General features: G+C 39.7%; 1 protein-coding gene across 6 annotated transcripts in view; it reads right to left on the bottom strand.

Annotated features, from left to right (window-relative positions):
• The window catches only part of DENND1A (DENN domain containing 1A), a 541250-nt gene that overhangs the window by 492770 nt on the left and 31733 nt on the right, over positions 1-16747 (bottom strand). For all 6 annotated transcript variants that reach the window (XM_067743355.1, XM_067743356.1, XM_067743357.1 and 3 more), the window contains exon 2: positions 4276-4346. In XM_067743355.1, the coding sequence (XP_067599456.1) occupies positions 4276-4346 (71 nt within the window). The remainder of the gene's footprint in view (positions 1-4275; positions 4347-16747) is intronic.

The raw sequence follows: 16747 nt of genomic DNA, 5'->3' as shown, positions 1-16747 counted from the left end.
AGTTTCCCAATTTTTAAAAATCATGGATAAGGAATCAAATTTAAGTTTAGCTTTTCTGGATATTAATCATCTAATAGAAAATTAAAATCCTTGATATATTAAAGAATGTGAAAGACAAAACTATAAATTTCTCAGAAGAAAATATAGGATAATAGTTTCTTATCTGTAGGGTAGGAAAACATTGATAAACTGTAGATATGAAAATCAAGAAGTTTTGATCAAAGATACCAGAAAGAGAGGGAAAGACAAATCATAGAGTAGGAGACAATATCTACAACACACTTGACCAGATAATTAATAGTAGCAGGACAAACAATTTCTTATAAATCAACAAGGAAAAAATAGAAAACAATTAAAAAATGAGTAAGCCTTGAACAGGCACTTTAAAAAGAAAGGTATTCACAAGGTCAATAAGCATATGAAAAGGTGCTCAATCTCATTAGTCACCAGGAAAATGCAAATAAAAGCAACAAGGAGATACTACCACACAACTATCAGGTTGGCCAAACCCAACAAATTTAATTGTATTAAGAACTAATGAAGATGTTCAACAATAAAGACTATCAAACACTGCTGAAGGGAGTGTAGAAAAGCACAATCAACTTTGAAAAACAGTTTAGCATTATCTAGTAATCAAATATGGTATATATCCTATGTAAAAGTATGTTTACATGCTCCAGGATTTATGTATAAAGATCACAGCAGCCTTGCTTGTAATAGCCAAAAACTGCAAACAACTTCAAGTGCTTTCAACAGTAGAATGAATAAACTGTGATATAATATTAAAGTGTATTACACTGCAATGAAAATAAATGACACACAACAACACAGAGGACCCTCACAGACTTGAGCAAACAAGCAGCAAAACTACACACAGAATAATTCTATAAAATTCAGAAACAGGCACTACTAAATTAAATTTTTCAAGGAACTATACTTATGTGGTAAAGCTACAAAGAAAAACAAAGAAATGAGTATCATAAAAGTCAGGATAGTAGTTACCTCTGGAGAAGGGGAGTGGAGGGACTTCTGGGGCACTGGCCAGCCCCACCTCTAACATTTACAGGGCCTTGGCAAGAGTACAAACAGAGGCCCACAAACCAAATGTCTAAATATTTACAAGATATGAAATAAGCTAACAAACTATTAAATAAAATATGTTCCATCCTCCTATCATAACTACTTGGAAGGACAGATTCACACTGAAAATTCTTGGATTCCTTAGAGTTCCACGTAGAAACATGGTTCAGGGAAAACTGGCCACTGGCCCACTGTCCATCTCCCCCTTTTCCATCCCACACTGCCAGGAACCTCACACACAGGGATGCAGTCACCTCCACTCACAAGCCCAAGCTCCATTGCATACCCTACTCCCCACAAACAGATACCCTTAGGCCACCCCTTGGGCCTAGGGGTGTGTACACCAGTAGCCAGTCTACCCTCAGAAGGACAAACCCTAGAGAAGACTCACACAGACTCTGGAAATAAACCTGGGGCCACTGGGTCAAGAAATTCTTAGATCCTAGGTATTCAAAGTTTGTCTAGGATGGAAGGGTTTGGGCTCTAAATGGGCATGTCCCACAGGCCCCACAGACTCCTTGCCTGAAGGGGGCACTTCAGAAGAAGGCCAAAGCATGGCCCTCTAAAGCACAGGGCTAGGGCAGGGGTCTTCTTGCCAGGACCAGAATTTCCTTAGAACCAGGCAACATTATTTGTCTTAACCTGAATAGCAGTAACATGGGTACTCACTTTATAATTATTAAACTGTACACAAAAGTTTTATGCACATTTTTCCACAAATAATGGGATGGACATCATGTCCCTGCTGATATGATACACTGAGAAGGATACAATATCACGTTTGAAATATTCCCACCCAAAATCCATAACCTAATCTAATCATGAGGATACAATCAGATTCAAACCCAGGGACTTTATACAAAACAAGAGACCTAATTTCTTCAAAAACATTTCACAAAGGTTTATAAAAAAACAAGGTTGCAAAACTGTTCCAGACTAAAAAAAAATAAATAGATGTGAAAACTAAACGGATTACATGATCCTGAATTCTCTGGATCAGAGGCGAAAGTGCTATAAAGGATATTATTGGGACAACTGATTGAACATGGACAAATGACATTAACTTTCTTATTCTGGTAACTGTACTCGAGTTATTTAAGAAAATGTCCTTATTCTTAGGAGATATATCCTGAAGTATTTAGGGGTGAAGGGTCACAAAGTCTGCAACTTATTCTCAAAAGGTTCAGCAAAAAATACACACAGAGTAATAAAGCAAATGTGGCAAAATAGTAACAATTGATGAATCTAAGGAAAAGGGAGTATGCACATAACTATTCTTGTAACTTTTATCTTTTAAAATATTTTCAGGGCTTCCCTGGTGGCACAGTGGTTGAGAGTCTGCCTGCCGAGGCAGGGGACACGGGTTCGTGCCCCAGTCCAGGAAGATCCCGCGTGCCGCGGAGAGGCTGGGCCCGTGAGCCATGGCCGTTGAGCCTGTGCATCCGGAGCCTGTGCTCCACAACGGGAGAGGCCACAACAGTGAGAGGCCCACATACCGAAAAAAAAAAAAACTTGAAATAAAATATTTTCAAAATTTAAAGTTTTTAAAAAGTAAACTAAAGGGTTAAACAAGAAAAGAGTTGTCTACGGGGAGAGGAATTAGATGACTTAAAGAAGAGGATAAGGTAAAGACTCCATTTTGTTCCTTTTTCTTATTTGTACTCATCAAACTTCGTTCACATTCCCCAAGAAAATTCATTTTAACTTTGGGGGAAAAAATCCTACAGCATTGAAAGGGGGAACATTAGCAACTGTAGAAATAAGAAAAGTTTTTGTCCTTAAATCTGTCAAATCACAGCCATCACCAATTGGTTACTCTGACGAGTCAGTTCACAGAGGTACTGCTGCACGAACACACCTAGTATCAGCTACTTCCCTTCCCAATCCAATGGTTTGCACAATTAGAGGCATAACTTAAGATGAATATTAACATTCTACTTCTAGAATGACCATAAGTTTATATAACATGTTTCACAGCCTTCATGAAATAATCCAGAAAGTGGAGCACACGCAATTCTCACTTTTGATATTGAGAAATGTATTCATTTTAACAAATATTGGTGACATTGTACAAAGCCCTGCAGATGACATGGAGAGATGTGTACAACATGGTCACTATCCTCAAGAAGGCAACTTAGCAGAATGAAGAGGACTTGAACCTAAAACCCTGGCTGTTCCACACAGTAGCTGTAAAATCTTGGTAAGTTATTTGACCTCTCAGACTCTGTTTTCTCATAGGCATAATGGAGACGCCATCCAACTATCTTTAAGGGTTGTATTGTAAGGACTGACTATGTATGTCAAGCATGTAGGACAACAGAACAACAGATACTCAATAAAAGGTAACTATTTTATGAGTATTACAATCTAATTAAAATAATGAAGTAGAAAATATGTCCAAGGTTTGTATAGCCAATTACAGGCATAACTGCCATTGGAATCCTGATTACTCCAAGTTTCTAATCCAAATAAATTCATTCTCCATAAACACCAAATAATACATGCAACTGTTGGTGTGTGGACCGAGAGCCGCTCCCTAACAGACCTTTGGCAAATGCATCACTCTCTTAGGCACCAGGAAAAAGAACACTAGGTCAGAAGGTTATTTTTTCTCATTAACCAAGAAGGATTTTAGGTCAAGAAGTGATTTACTCAACCTACACAAGATACGCTAACCTTATCCAAGACCCTGTTGCTCAGGAATACATGTCCAAATTAGTCCAAAAGCTAAAGCCAGAGGAGGTGTTTCCTTCAATTAAGTTCCAAACTTTCTTTAACCAGCTGACAAAATTTACTGAACTAAATCCATTTCAAACATCTCCTTCCAGTTTACTGGCAGAGATTTCCCTTTATATTATTTTGTAACCTAATTCTAAACCTTCCTTATTAGCAAGGTGACAATATTTCACACTAAATAGTTGACTTCCAGGCATCTCTGAAAGATACAAACCAAAACCCAATGATTACAATGAATAAAGCCATATTTCAAGGCTGTTATAGTAAAACTCTTAATTTAAATTGTTCACTGCAATTATTCTCCATTCCCTAGGATGATGTGGGCACAGATAAAAGGGAAAGACACTTAAACATACTTAAAGATAAGTAACCGCTTAGAATATTCACATATTATCCGATGTGCATGGCTAGCTCATACAATAAACAAACACGCCATATCATAATGGAACATGCAAATACCTGAAACAGTGCCACCTGTCCTAGGATAGGCCACTTCAACATACACTTCAAACATGGTCTCTGGGTTTTGCCTATAAAAGAAACAGATTGTGATTACTGACAAGTATTGAGGGAGCATGGTATAGAATATGCAGGCTGTGGTATAGGGCAGACCTTGATTAAAATCATTAGCTCCGCAACTTAATGGCTGTGGAACTTTGGACAAGTTACTCAACTTCTCTGAGCCACGCCCTCCTAATCTATAAAATGAAAATAGCTAACCAGAAGAACTATTGTGAAATGTAAAGAAAACACACAAAAATTGCCTAGATACAATGTTTGGCATATAATAGCTTAGCCATTATTATGATTTTACAGATGTCATATTTCCAGTTTACACAGCTGATCTCCAAAACCATAAATAGAATTTTGAGGAAACTCAAACCAAGGCAACACTAGCACAAAGTAACCTTCTCCCTCATACGCCAGGATAAAATATTCAGATGAAGTTAACTTGTTTATTTACAGGTTTTAAAGACTCAAATAAGAGAAACAGTATCCTATCTCATTAGGCTATAATAAAGACAGGATGCTAATAGGGGGCTTTGCTGAAATTGTCAATGGCAAGTATATGAATGTTCATTATTATATCCTTTTACCTTTTTATGTCATAAATATTTTATATTAAGTTTTTAAAAGATCATAGCACTAAGAGAATGTTAACAGTTGCTCATTCTGAGTGATAAGAACATCGGAGTCATAGTATCTTCAGATTTTCTCTTTGATTCTAAAACTACAATAAAAAGATTCTTTCCAGGTTGCATGAAAATCATTTAGTAGAAGAAAATGTTACACATTCAAACCTCTATGACTGAATTCTATTTTAAACCTGACAACAAAGCTCAGAGAAGAAACTTTCTGAGTTGCCTAATCAGATCTAAGGCTTAATTTCAATCAACTAAATACCCTGAATTTGCCCAGTAGATTCCACTTTTCAAAATAACTATCTCATTTATCTCATTCCATCCTCATCATAATCCTATGAGGTATGTGGATCAGTCATCACCCTCACCATACAGGTGAGAAACCTGAAGCAAAGAGATTCTAAGTGACTTGTCAGTAGTCTCACAACTAGTTAGAAACACAGTCAGAGCTGCAACTCAGACCTCCGGGAGCTCAAATTGTGTTTCATTGATTCTAAGATGAAATTTTTTCCCCACATTTTCCCAAATCTTACAATCTATTGCATCTTACAATTCTAAATGGCAACATTTTTTTCTTTCCTGGTAGTAAGTAGTACATATAGTAACAGTGCATCTTATAAATAATGGCATCTTAGACTCAGTAAAATACCGTAATACTCCCTCTACTTCCTCAGGGGTAGTTGTCTGTCGATCAGGGATCTACTTATTTCTCATGTGAAGGATCATTACTTCCTCACTGAGGAGAAATTTGGGCTTGTGCCTTAAATAAGTACCTAGAGTGAAAAGAGTTGGCTGCTCTAAAAGTCAAGGAATTTAAATATACCTTTGTCCAATATAATTTTTAAATTAGACATTAAATCAGAGTATCTTACTTAACTAAATAAAAGTAAACTCAAGTTTTAAGAAAGCTGTTTAAAAATGTTTCATGCCTTTTTTTTCCTGCAAGAGAGTACAAAAAGACCTACAAGGTCAGCATCCTTTGGTCACCAAAACATCTGTGGAAAATACCATATGGAATATCCCCTTCATTCAAATAATCTCAAAGTAGAGGGTTTGTTGAAAGAAAGGAATGTTCTAAGGTCATCTGAAGAGTACGAGGAAGATTCCCTCTAAAATCTAAAAATATCTTTAAGCCTATTTTGCAACTGGCTGAATTTCACCTCAGAATTTCATTCCTCGGGATTAAGATAATGACTTTCAAAACGTATTCTGCAGGACCCTACGACTCCATGGAGATTCCTTGGAGATTCCACGCATTTTTTACCCAAATGTCCACTTTTAAGCTTATTTTTCCCCATTTAAAAAATTGAAAGGAAAAAACATGAGCATACAAAGGTGTTACATATCAAATTTTTTAACACTGGAGCTCCGACATGTTAACCTGTGCCACTAAGTTAAGGTGGTTTGTACAGATCTGCTATCTCTCTAAGCGAAGAACATCCTAATGTTGTCTAAACTCATTATATCTCTGCTGCTTCTCCTCCCTTTCTCTTTAACACACTTCAACCAGGCTTCTGAACCCACCACACCACTGAGACAACTTGTCATGATCACCAATGACCTCCACATTGCTAAAATGTGCCAAAATGGTAAATTCTCGATGCTTGTCTTAACCTCTCAGCAGCATTTGACACAGCTGATTGATCTGCCCTCCTTCTCCAAACACTTTCTTCACTTGCCTGCCAGGACATCACTCTCAACTGGTATTCTTCCTGCCTTACTGGCTGCTCCTTTGCTGATTCCTTCTCACATAAGCTCTCCTACCCTTGAACTTAGTGCTGGACCTCTCCCTGTCTACACTCATTACTTAAATGATCTCATTCAGTCTCACAGCATTAATTACCAGGCAAATGCTGATGAGCCCCAAAATCCTGTCTCCAACCCGACTTCTTCCCTGACCCCAGATTCCCTTAGCAACTGCCTGCTCAACTTTCCCATCTGGATTTCTAAGAAGCATTTCTAACTTAACAAATGGCACTTTTCTTCCTCAGACTTGCATTTCCTGATATCCACCAGTTAAGCGGAAAAAAAAAAAAAAAAAGCCCACCAAACTCAGTTCTGGAGATGGATGCTGGCGATGGTTGCACAAGAATATGAGTGTACTTAATATCACTGAACCATACACTGAAAAGTGGTTAGGCTGATAAATTTTATGTTATGTGCATTTTACTATAATTAAAAAAATGAGAAGGAAAAAAGTCCTTACAAGGTCCTACATTATCTGGCCTCTGCCTGTCTCTCCAATTTCATTTCATACCTCTCTCTCCTTGCCCACTGCACTCTAGCCATACTGGCCTTCTGTCTGCTCCTAAACACACCTAATTCATTCCTATCTTATAGCCTTTTGTATTGATCTTCATACAGGTGGTCCTTCCTGTCATTCAAAATAAGGCTTATACCTGACCTCAGAAAGGCCTTCCCCAACACACTCTCTACCATCGAATTTTAATTCTCCACATCACACCAATCACAACCTGTTTCCCTCCTCTAAATGTAAACTGCAGGAGAGCAGGGATTTTTGTCTGTCATACCCACTAGCTTTTCCCAGGTACCTAAACAGTGCCTGGCACATAGCCAGAATCAAATAAATATTGAGAAGGAATAAAGGAAGTACAGACTAGCTTTCCTGGGGTCTAAAGGATTTCAATAAATGACTAGAGTGATTATACACTTTTATGACTCAAACTTTAGCATGTTAAAAGATAGATTTGAAGCCCCACCTCCAGGGTTTCTGGGGTAGGACCCAAGAATTAGCATTTCCAATAAGTACCCAGGTAATAGTGATGCTGCTGGACTAGTGATCACGCTTTAAGAACCACTGATCTAGTTAAATGGAATTCTTCTTCCAAATAATTTGCACATATAACATAAAATAAACGTAAGGTATACCTCAATAATCCATCATTTCAACAGTGCTTTTGCAATAAAAGATTTCAAAGAAAATAAGCATTTGTGGAAGCAATGAAGCTAACTTCTCTTCTAGTGTTACCCATAGTTACTGCCTCATTGTAATGCATAATAAAACTACCTAAGTTTCTTACTCAGTTCAAATAGCTGCCAGAGCTCTATTACATGGAGCCAAAGATTATGACAGTCTCTTTAGGGAAAAAAAAAGAAAAAAGCTGACTACAACCCTAAGAACAAACTAAACTGGACTATACAAGTTATAGTCATGCTCCTCCATGATCATTTACATGTTACATTACAGAAGAAGTAGTGAGAGAACGGAGCCCGCGTTTCCGCAGAGCTGGAACGCCTGGCTCGGGGTCTCTTCCCTCCGCCGTCACGGAACTGCCCCGGAGCCCGAGGGGAGGGCAGCCTCACTGAGGCTGCCGGCTCTGGAGGGGCTCCGGCGGCCAAAGCCGCGACAGTCGTGGGGACGGCGGGCCGGTTGGTTCAACAAGTAACTTAAAGACAAAATGGAAAAACAAGGAGGTTTGTGCCTGAGACCATGTTGATGTGAAACCAGGGATGGCCACCTTGTGCCAGCCGTGTGGATGAAAGGCTCTTGGTGCTGCAGCCAGGAGTCAGTGCTGTGCCTCTGAGGTGGGAGAGCCAACTTCAGGACACTGGTCCACAGTTGCGATATTACCTCCCAGCTCCACTTAATATCAAACGGCAAAAATCTCCCAGAGATCTCCATCTCAACACCAGCACCCAGCTTCACTCAACGACCAGCAGACTACAGTGCTGGACGTCCTATGCCAAACAACTAGCAAGACAGGAACACAGCCCCATCCATTAGCAGAGAGGCTGCCTAAAATCATAATAAGGCTACAGATACCCCAAAACACACCACCAGATGTGGACCTGCCACTCAGAAAGACAAGATCCAGCCTCATCCACCAGAACACAGGCACTAGTCCCCTCCACCAGGAAACCTACACAACCCACTGAACCAACCTTAGCCACTGGGGACAGACACCAAAAACAACGGAAACTACGAACCTGCAGCCTGCAAAAAGGAGACCCCAAATACAGTAAGATAAGCAAAATGAAAAGACAGAAAAACACACAGCAGATGAAGAAGCAAGGTAAAAACCCACCAGACTTAACAAATGAAGAGGAAATAGGCAGTCTACCTGAAAAAGAATTCAGAATAAAGATAGTAAAGATGATCCAAAATCTTGGAAATAGAATAGAGAAAATGCAAGAAACATTTAACAAGGACCTAGAAGAACTAAAGAGGAAACAAGCAACGATGAACAACACAATAAATGTATTTTAAAATACTCCAGAAGGGATCAATAGCAGAATAACTGAGGCAGAAGAACAGATAAGTGACCTGGAAGACAAAATAGTGGAAATAACTACTGCAGAGCAGAATAAAGAAAAAAGAATGAAAAGAATTGAGGACAGTCTCAGAGACCTCTGGGACAACATTAAACGCACCAACATTCGAATTATAGGGGTCCCAGAAGAAGAGAAAAAGAAAGGGACCCAGAAGAAGTAGTGACTAATGTTGTGACACTGTGACAAGTTATATAACATACCGACAAATATACATAAGGGCCAGTGAAGCCAATGCAGATGGAAGCATTTTCTATTTCTCTGCACATCAAAAAATAAGTTTTAATGTGTCTCCTCTAAATGTAAATGGCCAAGCAACTCTTACTTAATATTTTTATTAAACCACTAATACTGTAACAATTTCCAGAGAATCTCTGGAACTACTGAATACCTTGAGACTACTTATTTCCCCCATTACTCTTTAAGATGCTTAATATTTTTAACTACTTGGCTAAAGGAACTGAAAATCCTATTTCTGTCCTATTAACACTCCTGCTAATTCAGTACATGTAATGAAGTTAAAAATACTATATTCTGAGCCATTTTCCAATACAGACCCAAGCTTTCCCAGAGCACATCATATCTTAACATATTACCATGGAAATGTCCTGGTTCTGCCATGATATCCCATCATTAGTTGCCTTATACTCTTATACCTCCATGATCTGGAACTCCGCCCATCTGCCAAGCTCTTTTTTGCCACCCACCCTTACCTCGTGCAGTCTTGCACCCTAAGATCCAGCTATAGAGAACTACTTGTAGCTCTCTGAACAATCCATGCTCTGATTCTCTAACGATAACATCATTACCATACCACAGCCCGCATCTGTTTCCTAGGTGCCAGGCATGATCCTAAGCACTGTACATGCATTATCTCAGATAATCTTCAACAACCCTGTAAGTATTATTACCCCCAGTTTAGAGATGAGGACACTGAAACTCAGAGGATAAACTAGCCAAAGTCAAAGCAAAGTAGCAGCAGAATCAGCATGGATCATCCAAAGGCACTCACCACTTTACTGTTCTACCTTATTCAGCTGCTCTTCTGGAAGGAACTATCTGTCCAGTCTTTTTCATCAAGCCTTAGCTCAGGCATTTCCTCCTCTCTGGGAAGTCTTCTCAATCCCCCCACACTCACATCCTAGACTGGGTTAAGTGCCCCTCCTCCGTGCTCCCAAGGCACCCTGTACTTCCCCACTTTTGCAGCTCTTACCACATTCGACCCTGACACAATCACAACTACCTGGGGAGCTTTTAAAAGTCCTGACGCCCAGGCCACACCTCAGAACAATTAAATCAGAATCTCTAGGCATTGTTTGTTTGTTTTTTTAAAACCTCCCCAACTTATTCCAATGTGCAGCCAAGGTGGAGAACCACCCGTGTGCCTCTAATCAAATATCTGTCTTCTCCACTAGAGTGGCAGCTCCTTGAGGGCGCCAAATGTCTTCTCATATCCTAGTCCCACACCTGGCACAATAAATGTCTGATGAATGAGTTTTCCTCCAACATCTGACACATAGTTTCCAGTTCCCAGTAACTGTTTCTCTAACAAGAGGTAACTTACTGAATATACACTGCTTACACCTGACTGTTATTCTTTACGATGTTTTCCTTTGGAGTCAAAGGTATCAATAAGTCACACCTGCTGACAACAGCCTTGGCTCTTAAATATGAAAAATGACACACAAGCAGTTAAAATGTGTTTGAAAGAAGGGAGGTCTGGTAGGTTCTTGCCTCTGGGAGAATGAAGCCTGAGAGTAAGGCAAGAGAGCATTTCTATTCAATACCACACTCTTCTGAACACAATTCTCAGTGATTGACTGGAAGGGCCATGCTCTGTGCTCAGGGCCATGTTCTCAAAATGATTAAGTACACTCAGCTTGAAGTCATGAAACAAAGGCTTTGACAATATTCAGGCAGAGGGAAAGCTAATTTTTTTAAAAGAGCATCATGCTATTGATCACTCTGCTGGATCATCAGCTTTCAATTAGGACCTACTTTTCTTCAATTACAACGTATTATGAGATTAGGAGAAAAATGTAACACGAACTCCTCACAAAATGTATCTGCTGCATATGATAACTATGCCATCATGCTAGGCCCTCAACCCTTTGTTATTTAGAAGTACAAACTGAGACACACACAGTACTGGGATCCCTTACTCAGTTCACAGCTATCAAATCTTCACACCAGCTAGTATTCTAAAGCAAAATAGCAACCTATTCTCTATGGACTAGGGTAAAACTTCAGCACTGTCTCCTTAGTTACAAATTTATATGCCGAGGGGGCTGAGGTATAGTATTTCAAAATTCATACCAACTGAACTGTCTTAAAGTTGACAACATGGGGCTTCCCTGGTGGCGCAGTGGTTGAGAGTCCGCCTGCCGATGCAGGGGACACGGGTTCGTGCCCCGGTCCGGGAAGATCCCACATGCCGCGGAGCGGCTGGGCCCGTGAGCCATGGCCGCTGAGCCTGCGCGTCCGGAGCCTGTGCTCCGCAACGGGAGGGGCCACAACAGTGGGAGGCCCACGTACCACAAGGAAAAAAAAAAAAAGTTGACAACACGGTCAAAAGTAACTGTATACACTTCAGAAAGTGCTAGCAAACATCACCTAATAAACACTGATTCCTTTAAGCTAGATATACAAGCAAAAAAGGTAGTGTTAATATTTCCAACAAGTCTCCATTTGTTTCAGTAGACTCTGAAATTAAAGCCGTTTTTCCAGGCTGAAAATGCTGTATCAAAGGGTGCTTTCTAACCCATAACAAGTTAACACCTCCATAGAAGAACGCTGTCACTGTTGAGACTTGTCAGAAAATGATTAACTTAGTTGTGTAATTATACAGACAAGTCATTTCAAGATTTTGCACTTAACTTTTCATTTCTAATACTGTTCTCAGGATCAGATTAATAAAGATACATAGATACTACTATGAGAGGAGTTACAAAGTTTTACCTTACTATAGATTCCTATGGAAAGATTCTTATGCCACAATGTGCAAAGCAAGTTAACTGGAAGAAGCAGAGCTGGATCCCAAGCAGAAGGACAGAGCCTGCACATCCCTCCACAATGTGCACTACTCCATGCACTTTTAATAAATTCTCTCCTGTGCTGAGCAGCACTGTAAAATCTAGACTCTCCAATCGTATTAATGGCATTTGCAAAGATGGCATCCATTTCCTTGTCAATAAATATTTTTGTTCTTAAAAAAATTTTAAGAGCCTCCCCTTCCCTAAGTTTTCCTCTGCTCTTTCTGAACAATTTACTCCTAAAACTATCATGTGGGCAGAGCAGGGTAGATGCCCACATCGGCGATGGCTCAGCGTGAGATGTCAAAGCCTGAGCAGGGTGAGGAAAATGTCCCTCAGAGGGGGTGACCTAACAAGAGGCATCAGATCATGAGCGAGGTAGGAGAACGTCCACGGTAAGAGGTGGCCTGGCCAATATGATGTTAAATCAGAGTGAATGAGGAAGGCATCCACTGAGGGGAAGCACCCTGGCATGTGGAGCCAGAACCTGAGTGGGCTGGAAAAAGCATTCATGCTCAAGGGCAGCCATGACCAGGATGCTGAAACACAAGGAGTGTGAAAGGTGCCCCATGGAGGGACAGCCCAACACGGGTATCAGAGCCCAAGAGGGTGAGGAGCATGTCCAAGCACGAGGGACCCTAGAGTGGGGTGGGGAGCCAGGGCAGGTATAAGGAGGGTATGTGGGGTGAGAGGAGACTTGCCTAGCATAATGGGGAATCAGAGGGCAAGCAGGGCATCCACAGGGCAGTGGGAGACCAGGGGCATGTCAAACCACTGTAATCCCAGGAAAGTAAGGTAAATGAGTAGAGCATCTGCATGGGGTGGAAGGTGATGGGGGAGCATGCCTAACGCAAGCCCAAGACCAGTAAGGAAGGCCTGCTTTCTCACAGCTGAGGTTAGCAGAAAACCATAATAGAATGAGTTCTACGGAGTTGAATTTGAATTGGAGATACTAATGTGATTTCAAGGTTTTCAGTAAATATATAATAGAGAACTGTAAGTATGACCTGACTTTTAACACACACATACTTCCTGGCTCTGTCTACTGAAAGGGCCTTGGCAGGAGTAACACCCCAATAGCAATGAGCATATCTAGGACCCAGACCTCGGCTTCTAAATACAACCATCCTCTAAAAGCAACCGGGGTCCTTGGAGAAATACCTGATTCCAGGGCTGGGGCAGAGAAAGTACAAGATGAGACTGAAACATCCCATTGTGCCAGAAAGCAAAGAAGTGCTCAAAGAATGATGGGGACATGTCAAAAAAGGATACAGGAGACAGCTTAAAAAGGCTCCCACTGCCAATCTGGGTAATGTGAGCATCAAAATCAATAATGATATTAACAGATTATTAACCAATCAAATAAACAGAAAACTGTGAGCCCACACTGATATAAATGAATAAATTGATAACTTAATGAGAAATGGAGTATTTACGAGGTTTTAAAGTATCTTCCCACAAAACCTTTACTAATTGCAATGACGAAGAGTAACTCTTCAGTGTAGAAGTTTGGCAAAAACTACCTTAATCAAGTCATTAAAGTGATCACCGTCAGGAATGGACAAACTACTAGAATGCAATGAGAAGAGCACAGCATCACACCCATGATAATCCTGTCCAAGGTGCTTAACCTGAATCTAATCTTGAGGAAACATCAGACAAACTCAAATTGAGGGACCATCTAAAAAATATCTGACCTGCAATTTTCAAAGGTGTCAATGCCATGAAAATCAAGGAAAGACTGAAGGAAACAAAAGAGACATGACAAATAAATGCAATGTATAATTCTGAACTGGATTGTTTTGCTCTAAAGTATGTTATTGAGACAACGACTGAAATATGAACGAGGTCTAATGACTAGAGATAGTAATGAATCAATGTTAATTTCCTGATTTTGATGGTTGTATTGTGGTTATACAGGAGAATGCCCTTGTTTGTAGGAAAAGCACACTGAAGTATTCAGGGGTGATGGGGTATCAGGTCAGCACCTCACTTAAAACTGGTTTTTCAAAAAGTTCTCTATATTGCCAACTTTTCTGTAAGATTCTGGTTTTTAAAAAAATTTAATAAAACAAAAACAACCATTAATAGCAATTTCCCTGAGCTGATTTTACCAAGATATTCTCACAAAAATAGTATGCGGATCTATGGAAAGAGCCCCAGACTAAATATCAGAGAGTCTGGGTTCCAATCCCAGGTAAATCCCTTACTCACTATGGGATTAGAACAAGCCATTTACCCTTTCACACATCAGCTTCCTCCTCCATCAAGAGATAACATCTGCCCTGCTCAACTCAAAAGTTGTTTTAGGGATCAAATGAAAGAAAAACAAGCAAGTGCTTTGTGAACTAAAAGATACTAAACCAAGGTAAAGAGTACTATTTATTATAAAAAATAAAATTGCTTCACTTTACAAATCACAGGCTTTGTAAGTAATCCAGACATTATTGTGTATTTCAAAGATTCAAAACTCTTAAGCTTTCAAACACTGTTACTAAAAGCAATCCAGAAAATAAGGAACTATCCAAATAGAAACATTAATCTAGGGAATAAATGCATTTTAAGAACAAGGGGTAAGAGTTCACACTTAACAAAAAGTGAAAAAAAAAAAATCTCCTCTACAGGGAAAAATTCCTGAACAAATGCAATATATGAAAATCAAGAGTCTCTGATATACAACTTTACTTCTCAATCGGTAATACTGTGACTATTTGTATACTTTTATGGTTAATGTGGAACTCTCACCTACATTTCTAAACCTGCCTGTCAAAACCTTGTCAAGGTAATGGGATAGTATTACCCTCCCTGTTTAACAGAAAAAGAAACTGAGGCTAGGATGTGGTAATACTCCAACTGATTCCTGGTTTTCAGATTACAAAGCCCATAACTTTTCCATGACTTTTCAAAAATTACTCTCAGGTTGTTTAAAGTAGCAACTCTTAATCCTAGATTAGGGGTGGGGGTGACAGACCATTCCAAAGAGCTCATGAAAAGCTTCACTAACTTCCCAGGGAAAATTACATATAATTTTCAGGGAGCCTACATATGGAAATAAATAGCTTATATTACTGATGACTTGTTTTTATGTTCTTTCTCATTTAATCCTCAAGCCAAGCCTATGAGAGGAAGGTTAATATCATTACCACATTTAAAAAGAGCAGATACTCTGCACAATAGCAAGCAGCTTCTAAACCTTGTTAATGCTAAACACTTAACTCTGTGTCATATACTGTTCTAAGCACTTTTTTACGTATTATCTCATTTAATCTTCCCAACAACCTGTGAAACAGCTACTATTATCATTCCTATTTTACAGATGAGGAAACTGAAGTAAAATAAAAATAAAAGCTTAACTTCCCAAGGTCAACAGCTTGTAAGAGACAAAGCTGGAATATGAACTCAGTGTGGCTAGAGTTCCTATTTTTTAAACCAACTCTACATATATAATATACAATCGTATCTATATTAATATATACACACTAAAATGCACCCAGTTAAGTGTACAGTTCTAGGAGTTTTTGCAACTGTATACATTCATGTAACTTAATACTCCATTGATTTCTTTTAAATAAATTATTTATTTATTTATTTATTTATTGGCTGTGTTGGGTCTTCGTTGCTGCACACGGGCTTTCTCTAGTTGCAGCAAGCGGGGGCTACTCTTCCTTGCGGTGCGTGGGCTTCTCACTGAGGTGGCTTCTCTTGTTGTGGAGCACGGGCTCTAGGCATGCAGGTTTTAGTAGTTCTGGCACACGGGCTCAGTAGTTGTGGCTCACAAGCTTTAGAGCACAGGCTCAGTAGTTGTGGCGCACAGGCTTAGTTGCTCCACGGCATGTGGGATCTTCCTGGACCAGGGCTCAAACCTGTGTCCCCTGCACTGGCAGGCAGATTCTTAACCACTGTGCCACCAGGGAAGTCGCTATTCCACTGATTTTTTAAGACTTTTTTTTTTAAAGAGAAGTTTTAGGTTTGTAGCAAAGTTGAAAGGAAAATTTTAAAATTTCCTACATACTTACTGCCTTCACACACGCACAGTCGTCTGCACTATCAACATCTCCCACCAGAGTGGTACATTCATAACAGTTGATGAACCTACACTGATACATCATTATCTCCCAAAGTCCATTGTTTACATTACAGTTCACTCTAGGGGTTGTATATTCTATGGGTTTGGACAAATGTCTAATGACATGTATCCATCTTTATAGTATACAGAGTATTTTCACTGCGCTAAAAATCCTCTGTGCTCCACCTATTCATCCCTCCATGTACCACCCACCACCCCCAACCCCTGGCAAACACCGATCTTTTTACTGTCTCCATAATTTTGCCTTTTCCAGAATGTCATAGTTGGAATGATACAGTATGTGTAGCCTTTTCAGATGGGTTTCTTTCAGTTAGTAGTATGCGTTTCAAATTCCTGTGTCTTTTCATGGCTTGAGAGTTCATTTCCTATTAGTGCTGAAT

This window comes from Pseudorca crassidens, chromosome 7, assembly GCF_039906515.1.
Source record: "Pseudorca crassidens isolate mPseCra1 chromosome 7, mPseCra1.hap1, whole genome shotgun sequence".
Taxonomy (NCBI): domain Eukaryota; kingdom Metazoa; phylum Chordata; class Mammalia; order Artiodactyla; family Delphinidae; genus Pseudorca; species Pseudorca crassidens.
The sequence above is the reverse complement of the archived record's forward strand: the minus strand, read 5'-3'. Positions and strand labels throughout refer to the sequence as shown.